This window comes from Cetorhinus maximus, chromosome 23, assembly GCF_964194155.1.
Source record: "Cetorhinus maximus chromosome 23, sCetMax3.hap1.1, whole genome shotgun sequence".
Classification (NCBI taxonomy): Eukaryota; Metazoa; Chordata; class Chondrichthyes; order Lamniformes; family Cetorhinidae; genus Cetorhinus; species Cetorhinus maximus.
This window is the reverse complement of record NC_135901.1, coordinates 4,873,998-4,893,155: the sequence shown is the minus strand read 5'-3', so window position 1 is coordinate 4,893,155 and position 19,158 is coordinate 4,873,998. Positions and strand designations below refer to the sequence as shown.

At 45.1% G+C, this 19,158-nt stretch overlaps 3 protein-coding genes across 3 annotated transcripts in view; all 3 read left to right on the top strand.

Annotated features, from left to right (window-relative positions):
- LOC144697730 (uncharacterized) lies at nt 1–2,094 on the top strand. Its single transcript, XM_078569739.1, has 3 exons — nt 1–321; nt 422–553; nt 1,313–2,094. The coding sequence occupies exons 1-3, from the start codon at nt 1–3 to the stop codon at nt 1,949–1,951; spliced, it is 1,092 nt and encodes a 363-aa protein (XP_078425865.1). The 3' UTR covers nt 1,952–2,094.
- LOC144698165 (uncharacterized) overlaps nt 1–19,158 on the top strand; it is a 224,551-nt gene that overhangs the window by 144,703 nt on the left and 60,690 nt on the right. The gene's annotated exons all lie outside the window — the stretch shown is intronic.
- LOC144697729 (uncharacterized) lies at nt 7,803–17,661 on the top strand. The gene is made up of 4 exons (XM_078569737.1): nt 7,803–7,926; nt 12,169–12,878; nt 15,600–15,671; nt 16,669–17,661. Exons 1-4 carry the CDS (start codon nt 7,803–7,805, stop codon nt 17,659–17,661), a joined length of 1,899 nt encoding a protein of 632 aa, XP_078425863.1.

The following is a 19,158-nucleotide window of genomic DNA, read 5'->3' as shown; positions in this document are numbered from 1 at the left end:
ATGGTGGCCATCTCTCCCACAAATCCCCGCGCCCCAGAAACCGCTCTATCCAACTCGCTCCTTTCTCCTGGCGCTGAGAGTGCGCATGCTCCCCAGGGCCAGCCGCGGGGCATTCTGGGCGGCTCCTTTGTTGTGAGTCGAACTCGGTGGAAACGGGAGAAGAAACCGGGAAGCGGCGGGGAGGATGGGGGAGGCGCTGCAGCCCCGACCCTCAGCCCCCAGCCCAGGGAGATCACCGCACGGCCGCCGGGCCCGGCCGCTCTCATTCGGCTTCTGAGAGCCGCACTCGCTGCTCCTGAGGCTGCGCTCGCCCCCCGCTCAGTTTCTCCATTGAATCCTGTTTCTCTCCTTGTTTCTCCCAACTCAGATTCACCGCCTCATTTTCTTTTCTTCCTCTGAGCCCCTGAACTCCATCTGACAGGGTCATGTTGGAGAGCGGGCATTGACTGTCCTGGGAAACAACAGCAAGAGGAGCTCAGAGGCCGGAGGAACAAAGGAGCAGCGAGTTCAGTCACCAATCGGGGGGATTGAAGACTGGACCCTGAGTCAGTCAGTCAGGGGAGTCAGAGTGAACCCCTGGGGAATCATTCATCTCTGAAAAATTAAATGAGTATCTCTTTTATCAACAAAACAATTTAACATTTATCAGTTTAATTTTAAAAATTCTTTGTTATCTCAATCCTAGGACATCGCTGCAGGAATTCCTCAGGACAGTATCCTGGGCCCAACCATCTTCAGCTGCTTTATCAATAACCTTTTTTCCATCATAAGTCAGACTGGGAATATATTGCCATTCCTTCATTGTCGCTGGGTCGAAATCCTGGAACTCCCTTCCTAACAGCGCCGACACCACATGGACTACAGCAGTTCAAGGAGGTGAACAGGAAGATTTGCTGACAGGAAACTCAAACCAAAAATCACGTCAAAATCTGACAGATTCACTCAATACATCAGGTGCTGGATATCATTGAACCTTAAATGTAGAAGGAGAAATGTTTTAACCAATTGCACAGCTTGAAAAAACATCTAATCATTCACAGCGGGGATAAACTGTGTACGAGGTTTGGTCTGACCATCCAAAATGGACAGCCACGAGGACACTGGCACCATGGAGAAACCATGGAAATGCGGGGACTGTGGGAAGGGATTTGGTTCCCCATCAAAGCTGGAAATTCATCAACGCAGTCACACTGGGGAGAGGCCGTTCACCTGCTCCGTGTGTGGGAAGGGATTCACTAGTTCATCCAACCTTCTGAGACACCAGCATATTCACACTGAGCAGAGTTCAGTCATCTGCTCCGTGTGTGGGAAGGCAATCGGCCATTCATCAAACTTTCAGAGGCACCAGCAAACTCACAGTGGAGACAGGCCGTTCACCTGCTCTGTGTGCGGGAAGGGATTCACTCAGTCATCCTACCTGCTGACACACCAACGCATTCACACGAGGGAGAGACCGTTCATCTGCTCCTTGTGTGGAGAGGGATTTAACCGATTATCCAGGCTTCTGAATCACCAGAGAATTCACACTGGGGAGAGCCCATACACCTGCTTTATCTGTGGGAAGGGATTTAATCGGCCTTCCAAACTACTGACACACCAGCGAATTCACACTGGGGAGAGGCCATTCACCTGCTCCATGTGCGGGAAGGGATACACCAATTCATCTGACCTGTTGACACATCAGCGAGTTCACACTGGCGAGAGGCCATTCACATGTTCTGTGTGTGGAAAAGGATTCATTCGGTCATCCCACCTTCTGACACATCAACTTGTTCATACTGATCAGAGACCTTTTAAATGTTCTGAGTGTGAGAAGACCTTTAAAAGTGAAAAGGATCTGCTGACACACCAACGAGTTCACACTGGGGAGAGGGCATTCACCTGCTCTGTGTGTGGGAAGGGATTCACTCAGTCATCCACCCTGCTGACACATCAGCGAGTTCACAAGTGACTATGGGGATTGAAATCTGGTTACTGTTGCTGTTAATCCTGTTCAGGATTGAATTCTTTCATTCTGACAGCTGGAGTTTGTTTCTGCTGAAATATAATTGTGCAAAGATGGGTGGCAGCTCAGAAGATGGGACAGAATTTTAAAAAAGAAGAGGATGACTGAAAGATTAATAAAGAGGGAAAAATTCGAATATGAGAGAAAGCTAGTTAGAAATATAAAGTCAGATAGTAAGAGTAAATATTGATATTTAAAAATGAGAAGTGTTAACAAAGTGAAGGTTGCTCCTATAGAAAGTGAATCTGGGGAGTTATTAATGGAAAATAAGAAGATGGCAGATTAATTGAAGAGGTATTTTGCATCGTCTTCACTATAGAGGGTACAAGTAACTTGCCAGAAATGGCTGTAAATCAGGAATTGGAAGGGAGGGAGGAACTCAAGAAAATTACAATCACCAGGGAAGTGGTATTGAGCAAATTGTTGGAGCTGCGGGCTGACAAGTCCCCCTGTCCTGATAGATCCTCGGGTCTTAAAAGAAGTGGCTAGTGAGATGGTTGATGCATTGGTTTTAATTTTCCAAAATTCATTAGATTTGGAGAAGGTTCCGTCAGATAGGAAAAGAGAAAATGTAACTCCTTTATTCAAAAAGGGAGGGAGACAAAGAGTAGAAAACTATAGGCCAGTTAGCTTAACTTCTGTCATAGGGAAAATGTTAGAAGCATTATAACAGGGCACTTAGATAAATTCAAGGTAATCAGGCAGAGTCAACAAGGTTTTGTGAGAGGGAAATCATGTTTAACCAATTTATTTGGGCTCTTTGAAGAAGTAATAGGTGCCGTGGATAAAGGAGAACTGGTGGATGTACTGTACCTATATTTCCAGAAGGCATTTGATAAGGTGCCTCATTAAAGGTTATTGCGGAAAATGAAATCTCATGGTGTAGGGGCTAACATATTGACATGAATAGAAGATTAGCTAGCTAACAGGAAGAAAAGAGTAGGCATAAATGGGTCTTTTTCTGGTTAGCAGGATGTGATGAGTGGTGTGCCACAAGGATCAGTGCTGGGACCTCAACTCTTTACAATTTAATATAAATGATCTGGATGAAGGAACCGATGGTACGGTTGTTAAATTTGCTGATGACACACAGGTAGGAAAATAAATTGCGAAGAGGACATAAGGAGCCTACAAAAGGATCCAAACAAGTTAGGTGAGTGAGCAAAGATCTGGCAAATGGAGTATAATGTGGGAAAATGTGACAATGTCCATTTTGGCAGGAAGAATAAAAAAAGGAGCATACTATTCAAATGGTGAGAGATTACAGAGCTCTGAGATTCAGAAGGATCTGGGTGCCCTGGTGCATGAATCGCAAAATATTAGCATGCAGGTGCAACAAGCAAAACTGAAAGAATGTTATCTTTCATTGTGAGGGGAATTGAATACAAGAGTAGGGAGGTTATGCTTCAGTTATACAGGGCACTGGTGAGCCCACATCTGGAGTACTGTGTGTAGTATTGGTCACCTTATTTAAGGAAGGATGTAAATGCATTGGAAGCAGTTCAGCGAAGGTTTAGTAGATCAATACCAGGAATAGGCAGGTTGTCTTATGAGGAAAGGTTGGACAGACTAGGCTTGTATCTGTTGGAGTTTAGACGGGTAAGAGGCAACTTGATTGAAACACATAAGCTTATGAGGGGCCTTGTCAAGGTAGATGTGGAAAGGATGTTTTCTCTTCTGAGAGAATCTTGAACTAGGGGCCACTGCTTAAGGGGTCGCCCATTTAAGAAAGAGATGAGGAATTATTTTTTTCTCTCATAGGGTTGTGAGACTTTGGAATTCTCTTCCTCAAAAGGCAGTTGAGGCAGAGTCTTTGAATATCTTTAAGGCGGAGGTAGATAGATTCTTGATAAGCAAGGGGTGAAAGGTTATTGGGTCGGCAGGAATGTGTAATTGAGATTACAATCAGATCAGCCATGATCTTATTGAATGGCAGAACAAGTCCGAGGGGCCGAGTGCCCTACTCCTGCTCTTAATTCGTATGTTCGTATATAAGTTAATAAACCATATCAATGGGCTGCTGCTTAATATTCCGGATAAATGTCACATAGCATGTCAAACTTTGTTTTTCACACATTGTTGTACAATTTTGTCTTTCCCACCTGAGTGTTTAACATCACCTGGCTGGAGCTCAGAAAGGACAATCTGAGGGAGGATCATATGGCAGGAACAGAACTTTAGCCTGGACACAGTCCTTCTGGGTCACACTGAGAGGGACAAATGACACTTTGGTCTTTCTCATCTCTCTTCACTGACAGCAAAACCCATATGTGGGTGAGTCCTGAGGTGTGTAAGAAATGTGTCACAGCCACTTCTATGCAGTACATACAGCCTAAAGATGACCAAGGTCAGGCTGTGTGGAGTCCAAGGCCACAAAGAAAAATGGATGGAAAAATATAAACTCCCTGTAAATCTAACCCTCTGATTTCTGTTTGGAACCATCGTGGTTCAAAGCTCCTAGGCACAGAGCAGAAGGTTCCTTTACAACTGTGGTTGTTCAACCTCAGTCAGGCAGTCTGGGAACGTGCTTTTAAATCAGAGATTGATGTAAAACTGTGCTCTGTTCCTAACTGAAACTGAAATGGCAGGAATAAGTCTCCAGTTTAAAAATGACTGTGGTGATTATTCTGTGAAGTTTTTAAGGTTTATTAGTGACAGTCCTGAGTCCACTACTTTAAACCAATGTCAACAACAACTTGTGTTGACATAGCACCTTTAAAAAGTGAGACATAGTTAAAAATAAATAGTGTAAAGTCTGCATTGAAATAACACATGGAGGAATTCACATGATCCTTTTAACTACTGGGACAATTATACAACAGACATCTGATCTCCAGATAAAGAAGGACCTGCACCGTGTTTTCAAGAATTCCCTGTTATATTGATGTGTGTGTGTTAGATCCTAGGATTTTGTTGCAGTCTTCCTCAGTATTAACTGTACTTCCCAATTTGGTAATCAATTAATTCATGTTAGAGGGAAATAAAGGAATACAGTAATGGTCAAGGGACTTGACTTAACATATCCCAGCATGCAAAACCACAATTGCTAAGTAGTTAACATTTAAAGTTCAGGCTGGGACAGAGAGAATGCTGAACCTTGCACATTCTCAGGGCTTGCGAGCATCAGCAAGGCCATATTAGACGAAGAAGAATGTAAATATGATAGATTGGGAGTTTTGGGAGTTAGGCTGGAGTCAGAGGATGGCAATAACAGATTAAGTGTGCTCTTCAACAGATAGGGGAAGGACAGATGGTTCCAGCTTAGATAGGAAGGCAGGTCTCTGCCTGGGTGAAGGTGGGGTCAGATGATGCATGTACTTTTGTACCAAAGACTTGTCTGTTTAATGTAAACCTATATGTTGACGAGATTGAAATCTGGAAATTGTTCTTGTACGTGACCAATAATGTATAAATATGATGAACACTTGTAGTTTAGCAGAGTACTTTCTCAAGCTACATTGAGATGGTGCCCTCCTTGCAATTGCTCGAATAAACGATCGTAACCTGTACCCGAGTCTCCTGTGGTCCGTTCATCAAAGACACCACAACAATTCATAAATAAATCAGTTCATCACTTCCTCGTGTCATTGTACACTCTGCTACTGAATTAAAGATTTAATGAATTGTGCAACAAAGTTTTGTTAACTGGGAATTCTTATCTGTGATTTACTGAAATTCTGCTCCCAAATTTTAAAATTGGGTTTCTGATTTCTGAGTCCAAATTGTTTATGTAAATTGTGAATAACAGTGGCCCCAGCATTTCTTCCTGTGGAGCATCAATCCCCATCTTTTACCAGTCTGAGTCACTTTGCTTAACCTCTTCTCTCTGTTTTCTATTTTGTAACCAGCTTGTTATCCATAACAGTGTGTACAACCTACAGGGTAATCAAGATCAGGCTGTGTGGTGTGAAGGGCCAGGCAGCAGAATGGATGGAAAGATGGCTACAAAACAGAATTCAGAGGGTTAGATTTACAGGGAGTTTGGAGCCATCTTTTCATCCATTCTGCTCTGTGGCCTGACCTTCACCCAGACCATCAATATAAGGGGGTTTATCTGTAATACCGATAGGAAAGTAGGGGCTGCGATTATGCAAAGATGTCCTGTATTGTCTAAAATCTCCCACCAGGGCTGATCACCAGGGTGGCCATAGACCGCTCAATATCCATTGATGGCTTAACTTTTTGTTATTGCTTCTGTTCAAGATGTTGTCCATTATAGATTAAGGTTCAGAGAAAGTGCTGGAATTAGATAGTCAAAACTGCTTTGAGTTCCTGGAGCGTAATGTTTACTTGAATTTCTATAACACTTTGGTCCTTACAGACACTGATACTTTATCCCCAGTCCTAGTCAGTAGTCGGGTTGGCGGTGAGGCAAAACTTGGTCCACCTGATCGATAGGAAGTGTACCCATGTGGGTGTGTGTGTGTGTGTGTGTGTGTCAAACCAAGTGGAAGGTCCAATGTCCTTTGTAACAACACAAAGAGTCTTTTTTTCCAGATCCCTTCCTTTCCCCTCACTATTATCCTCAGTTAGTTTAGAAAACCTTCTGTACAGCATCTTCCAACATGCTACTGTCTCCACTAAATACTTCCATCGGTCTTACGAGCAATGGGATCACTGATATCACAGGAATCAGTTCTGAAATACTGTCACTTTGATTTTAAGTCTTCCTGGAGTAAGACATTGATCCAGATCTTCCCACCTAACACCAATCCATATTCCCATCTGAGTTCCAGATTTTAATGTGATTGTCCCATATGTTTAGCATCCATTCATCTGTGAGAGATGATGGGAATACAGCCTCAGAACCTTGGTGAGATCAGATGAGATGATTTGCTGCACTCCATCTGATGGCTGAACAAGCCGATACTGTAAAGGCAAAAGTGCCCCGTATGAAGGTATTCCTTACTCCTATTGTGGGATGATCTCTGCTGACACCTTGATTGTCTGTGTTGGAGTTTCTGAAACCACATGTCGCTGTGGTGGTGAACTCCTGCCCACAGCTGGTGTTTCCAATTGCATCAATCATCAGTTAGCTTCCCACTTGTCATGATTAATGTCGAGGGCTTTCATGTCTCATCTTTGAAGCTTTGATGTGATTGTGCAATATAGAAAACATATCTAACTCCTTTAAACCTGTTTCAGCACATTCCCTTCAGACATATTACAACAGATTGTCTTTGAGATCAGTTTTTCCTTTACATTCCATGTTGTTCTGAATGATGACAGTATTAATCATCTCCCTAACCTGTCCTAAACCCTCCTGCCTGCTCATTTATTGAAACCAAGGACTCCCCTTGCTGTGGTGACATTCCCTGTGTGCCCAGTTATTCCTTTAAGTTTGTGCCTCGTTTCACCATGTTCCCAAATTTCAGTAATAAATGTTGAAATATTTGCACCACACCTACAGGGTTTCATCTGTTTAAAGCCACAAACAGAAAAGTCCAGTTTTCTCCTGGAGTTTGAGACAAATCAGTTTTCAAAATGATGCAGAGTTTCAGCCAATGAGGGAGACCCGCGCTCAACCACGCCCCTCATTCACTCCGATTGGTTGGAGGGCCAACCGCACCCCCTTGATCCTGCAGTCCCGCCCCCTCCCACCAATGGTCCGGAGCTGCCGTCAATTACCTGGACATTGTGACGTTTGCATGTGCAGTGTGGCTGCTGGAGCTGGACATCAGAGCGCAGGTGCAGTCCCGCCTCGTGTTTGGAGCATGCGCAGTGTGTGAGGGCGAAGGAAAGCTGTTTGTTTGTCAGGTTTGCAGCCAGTAAGATAAAGGGCGGAATTGAGGGAGATATGCAGCCGGCCGGTGGACGAGCAAGTTTCGTAAACACCTTGAGCCGTTCTGAAGCCAGAATAACCAGCTACCGGTTCCTCGCTGGTATCTGTGGGCGGCAGTTGCCCCGATCCGCATCCCTAGGTGAGACACCCGGGTTAACGGCCGCCATCTTGTGCAGCAGGGCGCATGCGTGATCATCCATGTCTCTGTCAGCAGAAGGAGAGAATGTTGTGCATTTATATCCTGGACTGACAGGGATGGATTTTGGAAACTCCTTTTACAGGGGATTAGAAGGGGAAGATTTACGCACAGCAAACTCAAATCAAGAGAAATGTTTGTCCCTTCTCAGTTTCTATCCTGGATTTATAGTGACGGTTATTGTAAATTTACGGGGCGCTGGAAGTGGAGGATTGACAGACGGAAAACTCAATCCAAACATCACGTCAACATCTGACAGATTCACCTGATTAATCAGGACCTGAATATCATCAAAGTTTGAATGTGGAAGTGAAACAGTTTGTCTGTAGGCAAAGGTTTCAGTTAAGTATGAGAATAATGAACTGGGGGAAAGCCAATTTCCGTGGGGTAAGAATGAATCTGACCCAGTTAAGTTAGAATCAAAGGTTGACAGGTGAAACTGGAACTGAAAAATTGGCTGCCTTTGAAAAAGAAGTAGTTTAGACACAGTCAAGGTTTATTCCCACAAGGCAAAAGATAGGGGGAAAAAGTCCAGAGCTCTCACGATGACAAAAACGACAGAGATTAAGATGAAGAAGAAAAAATGTGCAGCTTGCAGATGTCAGGTGTAAAATAGAACCAAGCTGAATAAAAAAAGTTCAAAGCAGAATTGGAAAAGCAATTAAGAGAAGCAAAGAGAGAGTATGAAAAGAGATTGGCAGGTAACTTAAAAATTAAAATGTCTTCTCTAGGCATACAACTAGGTAAAGGGTGATAAAGGTATGGGTGGGGCTGATTAGGGACCACAAAGTGATTTACACATGGAGGCAGGGGGCATAGCTGAGGTATTAAACTAACAATTTGCACCTGCCGTTACCAAAGAAAAAGACGTTGCACAGGTCATGATGAAAAAGGAGATAGTTGAGACCCTTGAAGGGTTTAAAATTGATGAGAATGGATAAGCTGTCTGTACTGAATGATAGACAAGGTACCAGGATGGTTTCCATCCACAGATAGGGAAATGAGAGTGGGAATTGCTGAGGCACTGGCCATAACTTTTCAGTCTTCCTTAGACTCGACTTAGAGGACTGGAGAATTGCAAATGTTCCACCCTTGTTCAGACAGGGTATCAAGATAAGCTCAGCAACTACAGGCCCATCTGTTTAACTTCTGTGGTGTGGAAGCTTCTAGAAATAATAATTCAAGACAAAATTGATAATGGTGAATCATGTTTATCTAAAATAAAAACAGAAAGTGCTGTAAAAACTCAGCAAGTCAGACAGCATCTGTAGAGCGAGAAACAGATTAATGTTTCGAGTCCGATATGACACTTTTTCGGGACCAGCTGATCTAACTTCCTTGAGACCTTTGATGAGGTATCAGAGAGGGGTGATGAGGGTATTTCTGTTTATGTGGTGTAGATGGACTTCCAAAAGGTGTTTGATAAAGTGCCGCACAACAGATCTGTGAGAAAAGTTCTAGCTCATGTGATCAAAGGGACAGTAACAACATGGATGCGGAATTGGCTGAGCGCCTGGAAACAAAGAGGCGTGGTTAATAGTTGTTTTTTGGACTGGATGAAGATTTATAGTGGAGTTCCCCAAGGATCAGCATTAGGAGCTCTGCTATTCCTGAGAAAAGATTAATGATCTACACCTTGGTGTACAGGGCACAGTTTTAAAATTCTCAAACATTGCAAAACTTGTAAGCATTATGAACTGTGAGGACGATAGTGTGGAACTTCAAAAGAACGTAGACAGGGTGGACAAGCGGCAGATGAAATTTAATGCAGAGAAGTGTGCCATCATTCATTTTGGTCAGAAGAACGCTGGGAGACAACAGAAAAGAAAGAATACAAGTCTAAAGTTGGTACAGGAACAGAGAGACCTGGATGTTTATGTGCATAAATCATTGAAGTGGCAGGGCAGGTTGAGAAAGCAGTTCATAAAGCACACAGTATCCTGGGCTTTATTAATAGGGACATTGAGTACAATAGCAAGGTTGTTATGTTAAATTTGTATACAAAACTGGTTCGGCCTTGACTGGGTCCATTTCTGGGCACCACACTTTGGGAAGGATGTGAAGGCATTAGAGAGAGTGCAGAAAAGATTCATGAGAATGAAGCCCCTCATCCTTGGAACCAGTTACAAAGATAGATTAGAGAAGTCCAGACTGTTCTCCTTGGAGAAGAGAAGGTTGAGAGAAGATTTGATAGAGGTGTTCAAAGTCATGAGGGGCCTGGACAGAGTGAACAGGGAGAAGCTGCTCTCATTGGTGGGAGGATGGAGAGTCAAGAGGGCACAGATTGAGGGGAAATACAGAAAGAAGCAATGGAGACATGGGGAAAAACATTTTCACACAGCCAGTGTTTATACTCTGGAATGCACTACCTGAGAGTGCGGTGGAGGCAGATTCCATCGAGGCATTCAAGAGGAAATTATAGTATTGTTTGGAAAAGAAGAATGTGCGGGGCTACAGGGAGAAGGCAGGGGAGTGGCACACGATGGATGGCTCCTTAAGAGAGCCAGAACAGACATGAGGGGCTGAATGACCTCCTTCTGTGCTGTAACTATTCTGTGATCCTGAAGCAGTGTGACTGGAAAAGCACCCAGACACACAAACCCTGGTTAGAGCACACCTGGAGAACCGTGTTAAGTTCTGGGCAGCAAACCTTAGGAAGGATAGAATGGCCTTGGAGGGAGCGTAGCACAGATTTACCTGAATAATATCTGAACCCGAAGGGTTAAATTACGAGGCGAGATTGCACAAAAGAGTCAGAGACGTTATGACATAGAGGAGGCCGTTCGGCCCACTGAGTCCATGCCAGCTCTCTAGAGCAATCCAGTCAGTCCCATTCCCCTGCTCTATCCCTGTATCCTTGCAGGTTTATTTCCCTCAAGTGTTTATCCAATTTCCTTTTGAGATCATTCACCACGTCCATTGCCACCACCCTTATAGGCAGCAAGTTCCATCTCATTCTCAGGGGGCCATTATCCTGTGGAATTCTCTTCCCCGAGAACAGTGGAGGCCGGGTCATTGAATATATTCAAAGCTGAGTTAAATAGATTCTTGATTGACAAGGGAGGTGAAGGTTATAGTGGGTAAATAGGAAAATAGAGTTGAGGCCACAAGCAGATCAGCCATGATCTTATCAAATGGTGGAGCAGGCTTGAGGAGCCGAATGGCCTATGTTGCTCCTAAGTCGTATGTTCGTATGTATGGAAACTCAGTACAGTCCTGCCAGGGAGAGGGTGTTCAGCAGTTGAAACCAGTGAGGACTCTGATCTCGGGGAAGGAAGGAAACCCTGGGAGGTGGGCGTGGAGGATTCAGAAACACTCACTGGAGGCCCCAAACCCCCAATAAGAGCCTGCAGGTCCCACGTTTGCAGCTCTGGGGCTTCTTCCCAGGAGCAGGCCCAGGTTAAAGGCCGTCATCTTGGTTCATCTGGGAGCAGACGCATGTATGGCCACCTTGATGATGCAACAGAGAGTGGACGGGGCTTGAGGGCATCTGTGACCAGGAGGGAAAATGATTAATTCATTGATTTTGTCAGTCTGCAGACAGGAGCTGGAGAACTGAACCCAGGCAGAGGAGAGGGAGAGAGAAAACTGGAAGTGGAGGAAAGAAATGGTGGAGATGCTGAGATGGTTTTGGATTTCAGCCCAGGGAGGAGGGAGAGTGTGTGGGACGGGGATTTACAGCTTTGGGGGAACTAGAGAGAAAACAATATTCCATTAAAACTAGAATTGTCTGTTCTGAATTTCTATCCCGGACTGACAGTGATGACTTTTATAAACTCGTTTTCCAGGGTATTAGAAGGGAAGGATTTGCAGATGTGAAACTCAAACCAAACATCTTCTGACAGAGTCACTCGATTCACCAAGACCTGACTATCCTCAGATTTTGAATATGGAAGGAGAAATGTTTCTCTGTTCTGTCTGTGGGGAAAGATTTTGAACTTCAGTGTGACTGGAAAAACACCGAGACACACACACTTACACCCGAGTGAGAGTGTCTCAGTGAACTGACTGTGGGAAGAGCTTTAACCAGTTAAACAGCCTGAAAAAGCATCACTTCGTTCACAGTGAGGAAAACCATACACATGTTCTGTGTCTGGACAAGGTTTCAATTGATCATTCAACCTGGAGAGACACAAGGACACCCACACTATGGAGAACTGTGGAAATGTGAGGACTGTTGGAAAGGATTCGGTTACCCATCCCTGCTGGAAAACCATCGAAGCAGTCACACAGGGGAAAGGCCACTCACCTGCTCTGTGTGTGGGGAGGGATTTACTCAGTCATCTGGCCTTTGGTCACACCAGCGAATTCACACTGGGGAGAAGCTATTCAGCTGCACTTCCTGTGGAAAGAGGTTCAGGCACTCTTCAGCGCTCACTGTACACCAACGCACTCACACTGGGGAGAGGCCATTCACCTGCTCCGAGTGTGGGAAGGGATTTACTCCGTCATTCCACCTTCTGACACACCAGCGAGTTCACACTGGAGAGAGGCTGTTCACTTGCTCTGTGTGTGGGAAAGGATTCACTGGGTCATCCCACCTGCTGTCACACGAGCGAATTCACATTGAAGAGAAGCCATTCAGTTGCACTTCCTGTGGAAAGAGTTTCAGACAGGCATCCTCCCTCATTTTACACCAGCGAGTTCATACTGGGGAGAGACTGTTCACCTGCTCCATGTGTGGGAAGGGATTCACAGTTTTGCCCAACCTGCTGAGACACCAGCCAATTCACACTGAGGAGAAGCCATTTAGCTGCACTTCCTGTGGGAAGAGTTTCCGGCAGTCATCCAACCTCACTGCTCACCAACGCACTCACACTGCAGAGAGACCGTTCACATGCTCCGGATGTGGGAAAGGATCCAGTCGGTCATCCAACCTCACCGCAGACCAGCGAGTTCACACTAGGGAGAGGCTGTTCACTTGCTCGCTGTGTGGGAAGGGATTTGCAACCTGCTGACCCACAACGCACTCACACTGAGAAGAGGTTATTCAACTCTTGGTGTGTGGGAAGGGATTCACTCAGTCACGATGCCTCCTGAGACATCAAGTTCATAAGTGACTGCAGGGGTTGGATTCTGCTGTTCTTGCTGCTTGTAAGCTTGTTTAGTATTGATAGTCTGGCAATATTTTGTTTCTGCTGATGTTAACAACCCTATAACTGGCTGGAGTTTAATATTCTGGAGATATCACTGATTTTCAGGGCTGCAGTGTCCCTTTTTAAAAGCACCATCTGTGATCCTTCCCCTTAATTTCAAAAACTTTCAGTAGGAACCCCTTGACAATAAAATTATGAAGTTTTACTACAATCGTAAATTGATATTTGGTGAAAAATCTACAATTCAGTGTCTGAAAGATTTAACGGCAGGGATCTAAATTTTTTTTTTCAATGCCAATGGGAAGAGGATAACCAGGGAAAGAGTAGGGCCCATTAGGGACCAATGGGCCTTGACATCTTGACCAACATTCAAGGCTATGGGCCAAGTGCTGGTAAATGGGATTAGGTAGGTAGGTCAGGTATTTCTCATGTTTTGGTGCAGATTCGATGGGCCGAAGGGCCTCTTCTGCACTGTGTGATTCTGTGATTTTGAGAAGGTTTCAGGTGTGACTGGAACAATGCTGAGAGCACACCTGAAGAACAGTGTTCAGTTCTGGGCAACAAACATCAGGAAGGATAGAATGGCCTTGGAGGGAACGTAGCACAGATTTACCTGAGTGATCTGAGCTCCAAGGGTTAAGTTACAGAATGAGATTACACAAAAGAGTCACAGAGTCATTATGGCACAGAGGAGGCCATTAGGCTCATTGAGTCCATGCCAGCTATGTAGAACAATCCAATCAGTCCCATTCCCCTGCTCTATCCCCGTATCTTTGTAAGATTATTTCCTTCATGCTTCTGTCCAATTTCCTATTGAAATCGCTCACCATGTCCATTTTCACCCCCCTCATAGGCAGTAACCTCTAGGTCATTACCACTCACTGTGTAAAAATATTCTTCCTCACATCTCCCACACCTTTTACCCACAATCTTAAACCTCTGTCCTTGAGTCCTTGTACGATCAGCTGATGGGAATAGCTTTTCTTTGTCCACCATATCTAAACGTGTCATAATCTTGTACACCTCTACCAATCTCCCCTCAATCTCCTTTGCAGGAACTATTCTAGTAAATCTCCTCTGCACCTTCTCAACGACCTTCACATCATCCCTAAAGTGAGGTGACCAGAACTGGATGCAATTCTCAAATTGTGGCCTAACCAGAGCTTTATAAAGAAGTTAGCATAACTTCCCTGTTTTTGTTCTCGATATCACTATTTATGAAGCTCAAGATCCAATCGGCTTTGCTAACCACTCTCTTAATACATTCTGTCACCTTCAGAGATCAAAGCTATGAAGCCCCAGGTCCCTCTGTCCCTGCTCACTCTTCAGAGCTGTGCCATGAATAATATTTTCCCTCTCCTATTCCTCCTGATAAAAGTCTTCACCTCACTATGAGGGTTGTAATCCCTGGAATTTATAAGATGAAGAGGTGATTTGATCAAAGTTTTTGGGATATTAATTGGAACTGACAGGATAGATAGAGAGGAACTATTTCCACTGGTTGGGGAATCTAGGACCAGTGGGTGGAGGCTAAACATAGAATCAGGTTCTAGCACCTTTTCAGGGAGAGATTTCCAGATCAGAACAACTCTCTGTTGGTGCACTTCCCTGTTTTTGTACTCAGTACCTCTATTTATGAAGCCCAAGACCCCCATATGCTTCACTGACTACCCTCAATCTGCCCTGCCATAAGAAATCGGTCCCTCAAATGGTTTAATCATCACTTGTACTCACAAAGCCTATGTAGTGATACAAGATTTAAAATAGTTCCTGTAATATGTGCCCTGAACACCACACACCCGTCTCCAAGGTTATGTCATCCCATCTACAAGGACCTCGATCTTCAGATGATAAGGGAATTATCCAGGGATTTCATAAGTCAGAATGCAGGGAGAGAGATGGGTGGACTATAACCACCCAGTAGCCAAGACCCCGGTGGTAAGGCAGTTTTGGGAAAACACCGCGATCGTCCCTGTGATAGTGACACCAGTAAAAAGGGTGGAGGGAAGAGAGGGATCAGTGACTGGGCTGGAATAGGGGCCATGGCTGGCACGAGGGAAGCACTTAGACATGGAGAATATGTGGGAACAGGATGAGGCTGTGAGGCAGCAATGGACAGGAATCTTCAGTAAAAGAAAGAAAACGCAGAGAGATGAAATCCTGGAACAACAAGAAGGAGTGAAATCCAGAAAAGAGATGGTGGACGGACTGATCGAGAGAAAGGGAACGGTCAGTGAGATCATTCAGCAGAATAAGATTGAGGTGAAAAGTCAGAACATGTCTAAAGCTGTTCCCTGTGTGATGTAAGGAGGGTTTTTATTGGATCAGATACAACAAAGCCAGGAGGACAATGAAAAGCAATAGAGAGTCCAACAATAGAGAGCCCAAAGGGTCTGGAGGGGGAGTTAATAAACCCAGGGAATCACAGGCTGCACAAACTTCAAATATGAGCCCAGACCCATTGTAAAGCAGTGAACAAATAAATCGCTGATTTTACTGAGACTCTTTTCTGTGTCCCAGCTCCTGGAAGTACTGACTGGAAAGGGACCGGAATCTCAGGAGGTTTCACACCGCTGGCTGGCTGCTTCTGCTGTGAGTATTTAATAAAGTGTCTGAACCTTTCATTGTGCTTCCTGTCCAATATCCCCCTCATCCATGGATCTTCTGTTTTACCAACTGGGGGAAAAAAAATGGCTGTTCACTGATTGGTCTCGATGGCGGCTGGTTTATCCAGAATGCCCTGTGGGTCAGAAAGTCCCCTATCAATGAGAACAGGAACCCAGAGCGCCAGCGTGGGAACCGGGATGTGCTCTGAGGCAGGGGCACAGCTGGGCGATGTTACTGAGGTGGAAATGGGTGGTTTTAGTGATTTGTAGTCAGAAGCTCAGCTTGGGCTGAAATATGACAAGATTATGAACAGTCTGGTTCAGCCTCAGAGAGCTGCAAGAGGGATGGAGTCGGTGGTTAGGGAGTGGAGACAATGGTTTTCATCTTCCCAACATTTAAATGGAGGAAATTTCTGCTCATCCAGTACTGGATGTCAGACAAGTTAGGACGGTGTGTGAGTTGGAGGTGATGGTGTTCATTGACACCTGTTACCTTCATACTTCTAGGTAGTGGATGTTGAGGGTTTGGGATATTCTGCCAAAGTTCTGGTTGAGCTGAAGATGTATTAAACACATCTTCACCCCCTGCACCTCCCACCTCGCTCTTTCATCCCATGGAGGCCAGAGTCTTGTGTAGACCCAGACCAGGTGGCAGGTTCCATTCCCTGAAGGACATTAGTGAACCAATTGGGTTTTTATGACAATCCGGCAGTTTTCATGGTCACTATTCCCTGGTGCCGGCCCCACAAATTACCAGGTTCATTCAGCTCAATTTCACAACCTGCATTTGTGTTTTTGTGGATTCTCACTCACACCTTTTTTTCTGTTTTAAATCAGTTTCACAGGATATTAGAAGGGGAGGATTTGCAGTCGGGAAACAGAAACAAAACATCACAGCAGAATCTGACATTCGCCCTGAATATCATTTGATTTTGAACATGGAAGGAGAAAGTACCGTTCACAGTGGAGAGAAATCGTACATGTGTCCTGTGTGTGGACGAGGCTTCAACCGATCATCTGGCCTGTCAAGACACAAGTGCAGCCACATCGGGGAGAAACCATGGAAATGTGGGGACTGTGGGAAGGGATTCAGATTCCCGTCAGAGCTGGAAGAGCATCGGCGCAGTCACACTGGGGAGAGGCCTTTCACCTGCTCAACGTGTGGGAAGGGATTTACTCTTTCAAGCTACCTGCTGAGCCACCAGCGAGTTCACAGTGAAGAGAGACCTTTTAAATGCCCAGACTGTGGGAGGTGCTTTAAAAGTTCCTGCGAGCTGATGTCCCATCAACGTGTTCACACTGACGAGAGACCATTTAAATGCTCTCACTGCGGTACTGGGTTCAGGCGACCATCTCAACTCACTGTGCACCAGCGAATTCACACTGGGGAGAGGCCGTTCACCTGCCCCCAGTGTGGGAAGGGATTCACTCAGTCATCCCACCTGCTGACACACCAGCAAGTTCACACGGGGGAGAGACCTTTCATCTGCTCTGAGTGTGGGAAGGGATTCACTGCCTCATCCTACCTGCTGAGACACCAGCGAGTTCACACTGGGGAGAAGCCATTCACCTGCCCCCAGTGTGGGAAGGGATTCACTCAGTTATCTAGCCTGCTGAGACACCAGCGAGTTCACACTGGGGAGAGGCCATTCATCTGCCCTCAGTGTGGGAAGAGATTCACTACCTCATCCAACCTGCTGACACACCAACGAGTTCACACTGGGGAGAGGCCGTTCACCTGCCCCCAGTGTGGGAAGGCATTTATTCATCCATCCCACCTGCTGACACACCAACGAATTCACACTGGGGAGAGACCATTCACCTGCCCCCATTGTGGGAAGGGATTTACTACCTCATCCAAGCTGCTGACACACCAACGAATTCACACTGGGGAGAGGCCATTCACCTGCCCTCAGTGTGGGAAGGGATTCACTACCTCATCCAACCTGCTGACACACCAGCGAGTTCACAAGTAACTAAAGTGGTGGGATTTTTCTGCTAATCACATCCAGGATTGAACCATGTTCATTGGGATCTATTTCTGCTGATGTTAATAAACTACAGACCACTTAGGGGGGCGAATATTCTGGATAAATATCAAATAAATTAGATTTGTGTTAAAAGGCACAATGTGTTGAACCTTTTTAATATCTCTAACACAAGTTCATTCCTTTTGAAATTCTCTCCCTCCATCCTCACCCCCAACAACTGGTGTGAGGGTCTCATGGAGCTTCTTTGTCACTAAGATTGAGACAATCGGATGAGCTGCCTCTGTTGCTTCCCTCCTTTCCACTCACCCTCCCTAAAGTTCCCCAATACCTGAACCCTGAACTCACATCTTTCTGTAGTTTCCCTTCCATCTCCCCTCATGCCCTCTCAGAGCTCATGTTGTCCATGAAATTCATCTCTTGCTCTATTGACCCTACACCCACTAAACTACTGATCACTCAACTTCCCCATTGTCACTGAATATGTCGACAGTTTTCTCTCTCAAGTACTGTCCATCTTTCCTTCAAATCTGCCATCATTATACCCATAGAACTATAGAAAAGTTACAGCACAGAAGGAGGCCATTTGGCCCATCTTGTCCATGCCAGCCCGAGGACACCCAGGTGCCCTTTCTAATCCCACCTCCCTGCTCCCGGTCTATAGCCCTGCAGCTTACAGCACTTTAGGTGCAGATCCAGGTACTTTTTAAAGGAGTTTAAAGTTTCTGCCTCAACCACCAACTTGGGCAGCGAATTCCAGACACCCACTAACCTCTGCGTGAAAAAGTTCTTCCTCATGTTCCCCCCTACACCTTCTGCCGCTTATCTTGAATCTACGTCCCCTGGATCTAGAATTCTCTACCAAGGGAAACAATTTTATCCTGTCCACTCTATCTATTCCCCTCATAATTTTGTACACCTCAATCAAGTCACCTCTCAGCCTTCTTTGTTCTAAGGAAAATAACCCCAACCTATCCAATCTCTCCTCATAGTTACACTTTTCTAACCCTGGCAACATTCTTGTAAACCTCCTCTGCACTCTCTCCAGAGCTATAATGTGGTGACCAGAACTGCACACAACACTCCAGTTGTGGCCTCTCCAGTGTTTTATACAATTCCAACATTATATCCTTACTTTTATATTCTATACCTCTGCCAATGAAGGAGAGCATTCCATATGCCTTCTTTACAACCTTGTCTACTTGAACTGCTGCCTTCAGGGACCTGTGTACTTGCACGCCAAGATCTCTCACTTCATCTACCCCTCTCAGTATATTCCCATTTATTGTGTAATCCTTGTAACTGTTTGACCTCCCTAAATGTATGACCTCACACTTATCTATGTTAAAATCCATCTGCCACTTTACCGCCCACTCCACCAACCCATCTATATTGTTTTAGAGATTATGGCTATCCTCTAACTATCCACTACTCCGCCAATCTTTGTGTCATCTGCAAATTTCCCAATCGTCCCCGCTATGTTCA